Raw genomic sequence first — 12,172 nt, 5'->3', positions numbered from 1 at the left:
CACCTTCCACCCCAACCTTCAGTTCACCTGGGCCATCTCCAGCACATCCCTCACCTTCCTGGATCTCTCAGTCTCCATCTCAGGCAACCAGCTTGTAACTGATGTCCATTTCAAGCCCACCGACTCCCACAGCTACCTAGAATACACCTCCTCCCACCCACCCTCCTGCAAAAATTCCATCCCCTATTCCCAATTCCTCCGCCTTCGCCGCATCTGCTCCCACGATAACACATTCCACTCCCGCACATCCCAGATGTCCAAGTTCTTCAAGGACCGCAACTTTCCCCCCACAGTGATCAAGAACGCCCTTGACCGCGTCTCCCGTATTTCCCGCAACACATCCCTCACACCCCGCCCCCACCACAACCGCCCTAAGAGGATCCCCCCCGTTCTCACACACCACCCTACCAACCTCCGGATACAACGCATCATCCTCCGACACTTTCGCCATTTACAATCCGACCCCACCACCCAAGACATTTTTCCATCCCCTCCCCTGTCTGCTTTCCGGAGAGACCACTCTCTCCGTGACTCCCTTGTTCGCTCCACACTGCCCTCCAACCCCACCAGACCCGGCACCTTCCCCTGCAACCGCAGGAAATGCTACACTTGTCCCCATACCTCCTCCCTCACCCCTTTCCCAGGCCCCAAGATGACATTCCACATCAAGCAGAGGTTCACCTGCACATCTGCCAATGTGGTATACTGCATCCACTGTACTCGGTGCGGCCCCCTCTACACTGGGGAAACCAAGCGGAGGCTTGGGGACCGCTTTGCAGAACACCTCCGCTCAGTTCGCAACAAACAACTGCACCTCCCAGTCGCAAACCATTTCCACTCCCCCTCCCATTCTCTGGATGACATGTCCATCATGGGCCTCCTGCAGTGCCACAATGATGCCACCCGAAGGTTGCAGGAACAGCAACTCATATTCTGCCTGGGAACCCTGCAGCCATATGGTATCAATGTGGACTTCACCAGTTTCAAAATCTCCCCTTCCCCTACTGCATCCCTAAACCAGCCCAGTTCGTCCCCTCCCCCCACTGCACCACACAACCAGCCCAGCTCTTCCCCTCCACCCACTGCATCCCAAAACCAGTCCAACCTGTCTCTGCCTCCCTAACCGGTTCTTCCTCTCACCCATCCCTTCCTCCCACCCCAAGCCGCACCCCCATCTACCTACTAACCTCATCCCACCTCCTTGACCTGTCCGTCTTCCCTGGACTGACCTATCCCCTCCCTACCTCCCCACCTATACTCTCTCCACCTATCTTCTTTACTCTCCATCTTCGGTCCGCCTCCCCCTCTCTCCCTATTTATTCCAGTTCCCTCTCCCCATCCCCCTCTCTGATGAAGGGTCTAGGCCCGAAACGTCAGCTTTTGTGCTCCTGAGATGCTGCTTGGCCAGCTGTGTTCATCCAGCCTCACATTTTATTATCTTGGGTTTAGAGAGTGCTTGGGCCTAGATAGGGAAGTTGTCAGGAATAAAGGTGGTTACAGAGATAGGGATGGGTGTGGCGGTAAAGGCGGTTACAGAGATAGGGAGGGGTGTCAGGGATAAAGGAGGTTACGGAGATAGGGAGGGGTGTCAGGGATAAAGGACGTTACAGACATAGGGAGGGGTGTCGGGGATAAAGGAGGTTACAGAGATACGGAGGGGTGTCGGGGATAAAGGTGGTTACAGAGATACGGAGGGGTGTTGGGGATAAAGGAGGTTACAGAGATATGGAGGGGTGTCGGGGATAAAGGAGGTTACAGAGATAGGGAGGGGTGTCGGAGATAAAGGAGGTTACAGAGATAGGGAGGAGTGTCGGGGATAAAGGAGGTTACAGAGATAGGAAAGGGTGTCGGGGATAAAGGAGGTTACGGAGATAGGGAGGGGTGTCGGGGATAAAGGAGGTTACGGAGATAGGGAGGGGTGTCGGGGATAAAGGAGGTTACAGAGATAGGGAAGGGTGTCGGGGATAAAGGAGGTTACAGAGATAGGGAGGAGTGTTTTGATTAGAGGAAGTGACAGACAGGGATGTTTTGTAAGGGGTAGGGGAAATACAGAGATGGGGTGAGGGTAGGTCTGGAGGAGGATACAGAGATAGGACAGGGGTGAGAGCTGGAGGTGGTCGGGGACTGTAAGCGAGTTTTTATGCGCAGTGTTTAGCCAATAAACTGAGGTCTGATAAGTTGGTCTGGTACATATATGAACTGAAAGTGGGCAGTGCAGAATGTGAGAAGGTTCCCATGTCTGTGTGTCTGCCCAGTTTACAAATAGTGTTGGTGATCGGGGTGCGTGAGGATGCAGGCAGCACAGTATCAGATACCCATGGGTTTACGTAGAGTGAAGGGTGGGAGAGCAGGGGAGAGGATATTGTGTCTAGTGAACCTGGGTCCTGAGAGTTCTACAGATTGACACAGGTTCCAGTGATCATAGAGATCACATCAAGATCAAAGATCATATCAGAGTAAAGCTCCTGTACTGTCCCCCCATCAAACATACCTGTTTCTGAACTAAAGCAAAGAACTGCAGATATTAGAAATCTGAAACAAAAATGGAAATTGCTGGAGAAACCCTCCAGGCCTTGCACCACCTATGGGTAGAAAACAAAGATAATGTTTTGACTCCAGTGAACTTTGTTCTGACAAAGGAACACTGCATTCAAAACATTAATTCTGTTCTCCATCCTATTTCTAGAACTGTACTGAGATGATTTTAAGTTGTATCTTGAATCTGTTTATGAATCAGCTGACCATCATCGTAACTGTGACATCTTGTTATCTTTCAGATTCAACATTCCCTGAGGATTTCTCCATCTTGCTGACAGTTCGTGCCCGGAAAGGAAATGCAGCCTTTCTCCTGTCCCTCTACAATGAACAGGGTATCCAACAGTTAGGAGTGGAACTCGCTCGCAGCCCCATTTTCCTCTATGAAGACCAGACAGGGAAACCAAGCCCAGAGGAGTATCCCGTTTTTACCGGAGTCAACCTGATTGATGGGAAGTATGTATGCTGCACAGACAGCCCTGGGTTGTACACCATAAAACCGTTGTACACCACAAAACCATTTCAGAATAGGAACAGGAGTATCAGAGATAATGGGAACTGCAGATGCTGGAGAATCCAAGACAACAAAATGTGAGGCTGGATGAACACAGCGGGCCAAGCAGCATCTCAGGAGCACAAAAGCTGACGTTTCGGGCCTAGACCCTTCATCAGAGAGGGGGATGGGGAGAGGGAACTGGAATAAATAGGGAGAGAGTGGGAGGCGGACCGAAGATGGAGAGAAAAGAAGATAGGTGGAGAGAGTATAGGTGGGGAGGTAGGGAGGGGATAGGTCAGTCCAGGGAAGACGAACAGGTCAAGGAGGTGGGATGAGGTTAGTAGGTAGATGGGGATGCGGCTTGGGATGGGAGGAAGGGATGGGTGAGAGGAAGAACAGGTTAGGGAGGCAGAGACAGGTTGGACTGGTTTTGGGATGCAGTGGGTGGAGGGGAAGAGCTGGGCTGGTTGTGTGGTGCAGTGGGGGGAGGGGACGAACTGGGCTGGTTTAGGGATGCAGTAGGGGAAGGGGAGATTTTGAAACTGGTGAAGTCCACATTGATACCATATGGCTGCGGGGTTCCCAGGCGGAATATGAGTTGCTGTTCCTGCAACCTTCGGGTGGCATCATTGTGGACCACTCTCTCCGTGACTCCCTTGTTCGCTCCACACTGCCCTCCAACCCCACCACACTCGGCACCTTCCCCTGCAACCGCAGGAAATGCTACACTTGCCCCCACACCTCCCCCCTCACCCCCATCCCAGGCCCCAAGATGACATTCCACATTAAGCAGAGGTTCACCTGCACATCTGCCAACGTGGTATACTGCATCCACTGTACCCGGTGTGGCTTCCTCTACATTGGGGAAACCAAGTGGAGGCTTGGAGACCGCTTTGCAGAACACCTCCGCTCAGTTCGCAACAAACTACTGCACCTCCCAGTCGCAAACCATTTCCACTCCCCCTCCCATTCTTTAGATGACATGTCCATCATGGGCCTCCTGCAGTGCCACAATGATGCCACCCGAAGGTTGCAGGAACAGCAACTCATATTCCTCCTGGGAACCCTGCAGCCTAATGGTATCAATGTGGACTTCACCGGCTTCAAAATCTCCCCTTCCCCAACTGCATCCCTAAACCAGCCCAGTTCGTCCCCTCCCCCCACTGCACCACACAACCAGCCCAGCTCTTCCCCCCCACCCACTGCATCCCAAAACCAGTCCAACCTGTCTCTGCCTCCCTAACCTGTTCTTCCTCTCACCCATCCCTTCCTCCCACCCCAAGCCGCACCTGCATCTCCTACCTACTAACCTCATCCCACCTCCTTGACCTGTCCGTCTTCCCTGGGCTGACCTATCCCCTCCCTACCTCTCCACCTATACTCTCTCCACCTATCTTCTTTTCTCTCCATCTTCGGTCCACCTCCCCCTCCCTCCCTATTTATTCCAGAACCCTCACCCCATCCCCCTCTCTGATGAAGGGTCTAGGCCCGAAACGTCAGCTTTTGTGCTCCTGAGATGCTGCTTGGCCTGCTGTGTTCATCCAGCCTCACATTTTGTTGTCTAGGAACAGGAGTAGTCGGTTTGGCCCCTCGAGCCTACTCTGCCATTCAGTTGGATCACTGATTTGACATTCCTTGTGTTCACTTTCCTGGGTTTTCTCTGTAACCCTGATTCCTCGACTGATCAAGAATCTAACGATCTCAGCCTTAAATATACACAAGGGTCTCTGTCCCTACAGCTGTCTGTGGCAAGGAGTTCCAAAGACTCACAACCCTCTGAGTGAACAAATTCCTCCTCATCTCAGTCTTAAATTGATGCCCCTTTATTCTGAGACTATGAGTCTAGACTCTCCCATGAGGGGAAACATCCTCTCAGCATTTGCCCTGCCAAGCCCCTTAAGAACCTTCTTTGTTTCAATGACGTCACCTCTCAATCTTCTGAACTTAGTGAGTAGAGTCCCAACATGTTTAGCTTTTGCTCATGAGACACCCAGTCCATACCAGGGATCATCCTAGATACCTTCCCTGAACTGCCTCCAACAAAATGACATCTTTCCTGAAACAAAAGGACCAAAATTGCTCACTGTGTTCCTGACATGGTCACACTATCACCTTGTACAGTTGCAGTAAGATTTCTAATCCCCTTGAAATAAGGGCCAACATTCCCTCACCCTTCCTGATTCCCTGGTGCCCCTGTGTGCTAGCTTTCTGTATTTCATGCACAAGTTCCCCTAAGTCCCTTTCTGTTGCAGCTTTCTACAGTTTTTCTCCATTTAAATAATATTCTGTTCTTCTGCTCCAACTTCCAGAATGAACAACTTTATGTTTGCTCATTATATATTCCATTTTCCACCTTTGGCCCTCTTACCGAACATCAATATCTCTCTACAAACTGTTTATATCTCTCTTGCAACTGGCTTTTTCATCTATTTTTGTGTTGTTTGTACATTCGGTGATGAATCAGCTTGGTCACAGGGGCATCTCAAGGGGAATAGTGGTCATAAAAAGTACTTTCATAGTTTTGCTGATTTCTAGCCTTGAATAAGCATCAATTACACAATCCATGTGTCGCAGCCCTTGATGTTTGCCTGCCTCCTTGGCCAGATGTGACAAATTAACTTGATTTAGACATTGCTGCTTGTTATGGAGATGCGGAAATACTTATTCATTACCTTCAGCATTTAGCCTGAACTGGGGAGTTCCTCAGTGCATCTAACCTGGCCTATGGACCCTCTGGGGACAATGAGATCATCAATAAGTTCTTCAGCATTGCTGAATGCACTTGGCTGGAAATGTAATCACTTTCTCCCTCTCCTTCTCTTGTTCTCTTTCTCTGAGTCTCATCTGACCTCTGTCACCCTCACTCACTTTCCTTCCTTCTTCAACTCTCATTTTTTCTTTATCTTGCACAATCTGCTTCTAACCCTTGCTCTCAATCAGTCATTCTCTCTCTCTCCCCTTCCCCCCTCCTTTTCTTCTCTCTCACGCTCTCTATCTCTGTGCTCTGGCAGATGGCATCGGGTAGCAATCAGTGTGCACAAGAAGACGGTTACCATGATCCTGGATTGCAAAAAGAAGCTCCAGAAATCACTAAACAGGAGCAAACAGCCCGAGATTGACACAAATGGTATTGTTGTGTTTGGAACGCGGATTTTGGATGAAGATGTCTTTGAGGTTAGTGCTTTCTTACTCATATTTCAAAGAAACAAATGATCCCCATTGCTCCCTGAAGCACTTGCAACCGTTCCCAATGGTGATCCTGAAAGTGTTGCACTCTCTTAACGTGTGTTAACCCCAAGACCCAAATCATATTAATGTAGTGAGTTGTTGGAGAAGGTACCGGGGGATTTACTGGAATCTTCTCAAATAATGGGGCAGGCAACAAGAGTCAGATGGCCTACTGCTTCTCCGATTTCTCATATGCTTATGAAATATTTACAAGAACATAATATAATCAAACAGAATGAGTATGGCTTCATGAAAGGGAAATCATACTTGACAGATTTACTAGAATTATTTGACGAATTAACAAACAGGATAGATAAAGAGGAAGTAGGGGATGTAATATATTTTGGATTTTTAGAAAACTTTTGATAAGGGACTCACATGTTAGCCTACTTAATAAGGTAAGAGCCCATGGCATTAAAGGTAGTATATTAGCATGGATAGAGGGTCAGCTAATTAATAGGAGACAGAGTGTTGGAATAAGGAGGACATTTTCAGGTTGGCAACACATAACTTATGGAGTGCCACAGAGATTAGTGCTAGGGCCACAATTATTTACAATATATTTTAATGTCCTGGATGAGGAAAGTAAATGGGCTATAGCCAAGTTTGCAGATAACATAAAAATAGGTGGGAAGGCAAGTAGTGAGGTTGACAGAAAGAGTTTTCAGATGGATATAGACAGGTTAAAAGAATGGGAAAAACTTAGCATATGGAATATAATGTGAGAAAATCTGAATATACACTATGGCAGGAAGAACAGAGGAGCTGAATATTATTTAAATGGGCGAAAGGCTACAGGAAGCTGGGATTTGGGAATTCTTGTACATGAATCATAAAAATCCAGTGTCCAAATTCAATGAGTAATTGGGAAAGCAAATGCAATGTTGACCTTTATTTCAAATGGAATGGACCACAAAAGTTAAGCTTTTGCTGAAGCTGTACAAGATATTACTCTGACAAGAACTGGAATACTGTGAACAGTTTGGGCTCCTTACCTAAGGAAAGACAGATTGGCATTGGAGGGAGTCCAGAAAAGGTTCACTTGGCTAACCCTAGTATGGAGGCACTGTCTTATGGTTGAATGGATCGGGGCAGTACTCATAGGAGTTTTAAAAAATGAGACGCTATTGAAACATTTAAGATCCTTAGGGAGCTTGGCATGGTAGATATGGGGAGGTTGTTTCTCCTTGTGGGAAAGTCTAGGATCAGTGGTCATCATCTCAGACTAAGGGGTCGCACATTTAAGAGAGAGATGAAGAGAAATTTCTTCTCCCAGACTGTGGTGCTTCTGTAGAATTCTTTACCACAGAGGTCTGTCAAAGCTGGGTCATTAAGTATGTTCAAAGAATAAAGGAGAATAGAAGTTTATTGTCACGTCTACTTTTACATGAAAAATAGAGTGAAAGGTTTTCCAAGTTGCCTCACCATAGCACCTGCATCAATGACTGAAGTCATGCACAGTAATAAAAAAAAGTAAATCAGGATAAAGTTCATCACAATTCAGTTACTGGCGAAGATCGATTTGGGAACAATGGAATACCTTGAAGATGGATCCAGGCTGAGACTGCCACACTGGGCTGCTGGAATACCTGGGTGCTGAAGGCAAAGAAGACGCCAGACAAGGATGAGACCCCCGCACAGAAACAAGACCACCACACAGAGAGACAGCTACACTGGGCCAAGATCACCTTTCTCTTCCTGCAGGTGCCCGGGACAGGGGAGGTAAATGCAGTGTTGGCATTTATTTTGAGAGGACTTGAATATAAAAGCAGTAATGTACTTCTGAGGCTTTATAAGGCTCTGGTCAGGCCACATTTGGAGAATTGTGTGCACTTTTGGGCCCTTTATCTCAGGAAGGATGTACTAGCCCTGGAGTGGATTCAGAGGAGGTTCACGAGAATAGCCGCAGGAATGGAAAGCTTAACATATGAGGAACGTTTGAGGACTCTGGGACTATACTCATTGGAGTGTAGAAGTATGAGGGGGGATCTAATTGAAACTTGCAGAATACTGAATGGCCTGGACAGAGTGGATGTCGGGAAGATGATTCCATTGGTAGGAGAGACTACGACCCGAGGGCACAGCCTTAGAGTAAAGAGAAGACCTCTTAGAATGGAGATAATGAGAAACTTCTTCAGCCAGAGAGTGGTGACTCTATGGAATTCACTGCCACAGAAGGCGGTAGAGGCCAGGTCATTGGGTACATTTAAGACTGAGATAGTTAGGTTATTGATTGTCAAGGGGGTCAAGGGTTATGGGGAGAAAGCAGGCGAACGGGGTTGAGGAACTTATCAGCCATGATTGAATGGTGGAGCAGACTTGATGGGCCAATGGCCTAATTTCTGCTCCTATGTCTTAAGGCCTTATGGTCTTATAGAGTCAGCACAGGACCTGTTATTTGCTTGCTGGGAGACCCTGAGTTTAAATGGAATCATGTCCAGCTCGTTCTGGCATTGCTGCAGTTGCTGATGCTGCTGGAGGGTTAAAAGAATAAAGAACAAAGAGAAAGAAAGAAATAGAGCAAAAGTGAAAAGAAGGAAAGAAAGAGAAAGAAAGCTGATCGGAGTGGATGAGTTCCAGTCTCAGCACCTGCTACTCCACTGCCATCTTGAGAAAAAAAAACGCTCTAAGATAAACAGATCTTCCATCAGTGAAGGCATCGAGGGTTATGGGGAAAAGGCAGGAAAGTTGAGGACTTTCAGATTAACAGTGATCTCATTGAATGACAGATGGGCCAAATGGCCTACTGATGGTCCTACATCTTATGGCCTTATGGAGTTGACTTAAACTAAGCAGTTTTGGCCTTCATATTGTTACGCCTGATTGGGGTGGCATACTGGAAATTGAACCATGCCATTCCTGGATTCATTACAAAACTGATGAATCTAAAAAGTTCACAAAATCCCCAATGTACCTGACTGAGACTTTTGAATTCTGTCTGCACCTTCTCTGTGGCTGTAACACTGTATTCTGCACTCTGTTCTACTCCCCGATACACTTTGTATGGTACAATTCCCCAATTCAGTATGCAAAACAACACTTTGCACTATATTTCGGTACATGTGACAGCAATAAATCAAATCAAACTCAAACTTCCCAGAACCAAGCTGATAGAAAACTTGGAGCAGGATTCTGTACTGAACAGGAACTTATTACAAGTAATTCAACTCTAGCAGCAGGTAAAGAGTTACCAACCCACCAGCAGATAACGCATAACATTTAAACTCTATTGCCCTTATCAGCTCCCCCTTACAAACACAACTGCGCGCGTGCACACGCACAAACACACATGATGTGAACATCAGGAGAAACTGGAAAGGCACTTCAATTGTTTTCGACGTGGATGGACGTACATGGAAGAGTGTAGGTTAGATGGGCTTGAGATCGGTATGACAGGTCGGCACAACATCGAGGGCCGAAGGGCCTGTACTGTGCTGTAATGTTCTATTTCTATTTCTGTTTTTTTATTCTAAGGATAAATTGAGTTGTTTCTCGCTGATCAGAGGGTTTCTTGTCTGCTTTCCTTTACTGAATACTTCCAAGTTTTGCAAGAGATATAGGGTGGCGGGTTCACGTAGAAAGGTTCTCTGCATTATTAACTAAAGCCACACCTTACAGCAACTGCCAAAGGGAAAGTAAGTTGGTTTTCTTCACGTTTTAAATGGATTTTACTGCAGAGAACAGAGAGTGCTTCTGGTTGCTGGAGATTTGGTAACTTTATACCTTGTTCCTAGCTCCAGGCTATTCAGTTTCTTCAGAACCAATCACATGGTTGTTAGTAGGCAAAAGGCCCTTGTCATTGATATCTGACCACTAGTCCATTGACCAATTGACATCCTGTTACCAATCAAGGCTCTATCTGAATAGAGAACTTCTAGGCTCCAGTTTCCAGCTTCTTGTGCAATTAGATGTTTATACAGTGTTTGTTATGAGGGTCACATTACTTACTTTTTGAAGCATGCAGTAATCCTTGCTTTTAAACACAGTTCACTCTTATTTCAGTCTGCAACTTTAAGAAGCACAGAATTAAAAAGGCATGATTTTAATACTATTGAAAGAAATAGGTGCAGAACTAAGTAATTAGGCCCCTCAAGACCACCTGTCATTCAGCAAGATCATGGCTGGTCTGCCTCGGGCTTCAACTCCTCTTTGTTAGCAGCTCCTCATAATCCTCAATTCCCCGATATTTCAAAATCTATCAACCTCCTCTTTAAATACTTCAAGTGATCTAGCTTCCATAGTTCTCTGGGGCAGAGAATTCTAGACATTCAGTACCATCTAGGAGAAGAAATTCCTTTTCTTCTGTGTTTTAAATGGGTGACCCCGTATTCTGTATCTACACCCCTTAGTTTGAGATTAGCCATGTGGATTCCAGCATTTTCCCAATCATAATATTGGGCCAACCAACCCATAGTTTCCTGCTGTCTGCCTCCCTCTGTTCATGAACAGGGGCATCAAATTGAAGATCTGTAATCCATTAGAACCCTCATTGAATCCATGGAGTTCTGGAATACTTCAACCAATGTCCCCACTGTCACTGCAGACACTTCCTTTAAAACCCTTGATGTAGGCCGTCAGGTCCTAGTGACTTGTCAGACTTCAGCCCCATTAGTTTGTCAAAGATTTTGTCCCTCATGATAGAGACTGTTCCAATATCTTTGCTCCCATTAGTCCTTTTCTTACTTGTTATCTTTGAGATGTTTATAGTGTTCGGCAGTGTGAAGACCAGTGCAAAATATTCGCTTAAATTGCCTGCCATTCCCTGGTCGCAGTTGTCAACTCCCCAGTTGCATCCTTCAAGGGTCCCATACTCACTCTAGCTACTGTCTTTTTCTTTCATATACCCATAAAAAGCTCTTGCTGTTTGTTTCTATATCTCTTGCTAATTTACTTTCATAATTAATTTTCTCCCTCTTTATTAACATTTTAACTGGTTACTACAAAATTCCTAATCGTCCAGCCTATCACTAGTTTTGACTGTTCTGTAGACCTTAGTTTTTGATTGGATATTCTTCTTGACCACATCTGTTAGCCACAGCTAGTTCATCCTTTTCAGGTCCTTCCTTTTGACCAGAATACATTTGTGCTATGTGTTATGAAATATCTGCTTAGATATCTGACACTGCACATTCATTGACTTTCTCTTCGTCTATTTTCTCATTGCACTTTAGATCATTCCTTCTTCGTACCCCTGTAACTGTCCTCATTTATGTTAAGGACACCAGTTTGAGACTGTTGCTCCCTGTCTCAAGCTAAAATTCTACCATGTTGTGTTCACAACACCCCCCCACCCCGCAACCCCCAGAAGGCCCTTAACTGTGAGATTTCTTATTAATGCTATCTTATTACACATGACAAGATCTAAAATAGCCTGCTCCCAGCTAGGTTTTGCCATGTACTGCTCTGAAGAACAATCACTGATGTCCTCAACATGCTTTCCCCATTACCCTTGCCAGTAAATATACAGATTAAAATCACCAATGACAGCTGCAGTGGCCTCTCACATGCCCCCCTTTATTTCTTGATTTATAATTTAACCCACAGTGAAGCAGTTCTTCACTTGCCTGACCTGTGACCTTTTCCCTTGTTCTTTCTCATTCTCACTCAAACTAATCCTACATCTATGTCACTATTCACCACCGCACTGATACCATCTTTTATTAACAAGGCTACCCCACCTTCCTGTCATTTTTGCCTATTTTCCAAATGCCCTTGATTACTGAGCTCCTCACCCTGGTCACCCTGTAACCACATCTCCATAACAGCTATCAAGTCATATTCATTTATTTCTATTTGCACTGTCAACTCATCTACCTGTAACAAATGCTGCATACATTCAAATAAGGGATCTTAAACTTTGCCTTTTTTTGCCATTGTTACTCACTAATTTCTGCTCTTCTGTTATGAATAAAT

At 46.0% G+C, this 12,172-nt stretch overlaps 1 protein-coding gene across 2 annotated transcripts in view; it reads left to right on the top strand.

Annotated features, from left to right (window-relative positions):
- col5a1 (procollagen, type V, alpha 1) overlaps positions 1-12,172 on the top strand; it is a 322,312-nt gene that overhangs the window by 92,983 nt on the left and 217,157 nt on the right. For both annotated transcript variants that reach the window (XM_059638382.1, XM_059638381.1), the window contains exons 3-4: positions 2,778-2,991; positions 6,043-6,205. In XM_059638382.1, the coding sequence (XP_059494365.1) occupies positions 2,778-2,991; positions 6,043-6,205 (377 nt within the window). The remainder of the gene's footprint in view (positions 1-2,777; positions 2,992-6,042; positions 6,206-12,172) is intronic.

This window comes from Stegostoma tigrinum, chromosome 29 (genome assembly GCF_030684315.1).
Source record: "Stegostoma tigrinum isolate sSteTig4 chromosome 29, sSteTig4.hap1, whole genome shotgun sequence".
NCBI classification, from domain to species: Eukaryota; Metazoa; Chordata; class Chondrichthyes; order Orectolobiformes; family Stegostomatidae; genus Stegostoma; species Stegostoma tigrinum.
This window is presented reverse-complemented; position numbering and strand designations above follow the sequence as displayed.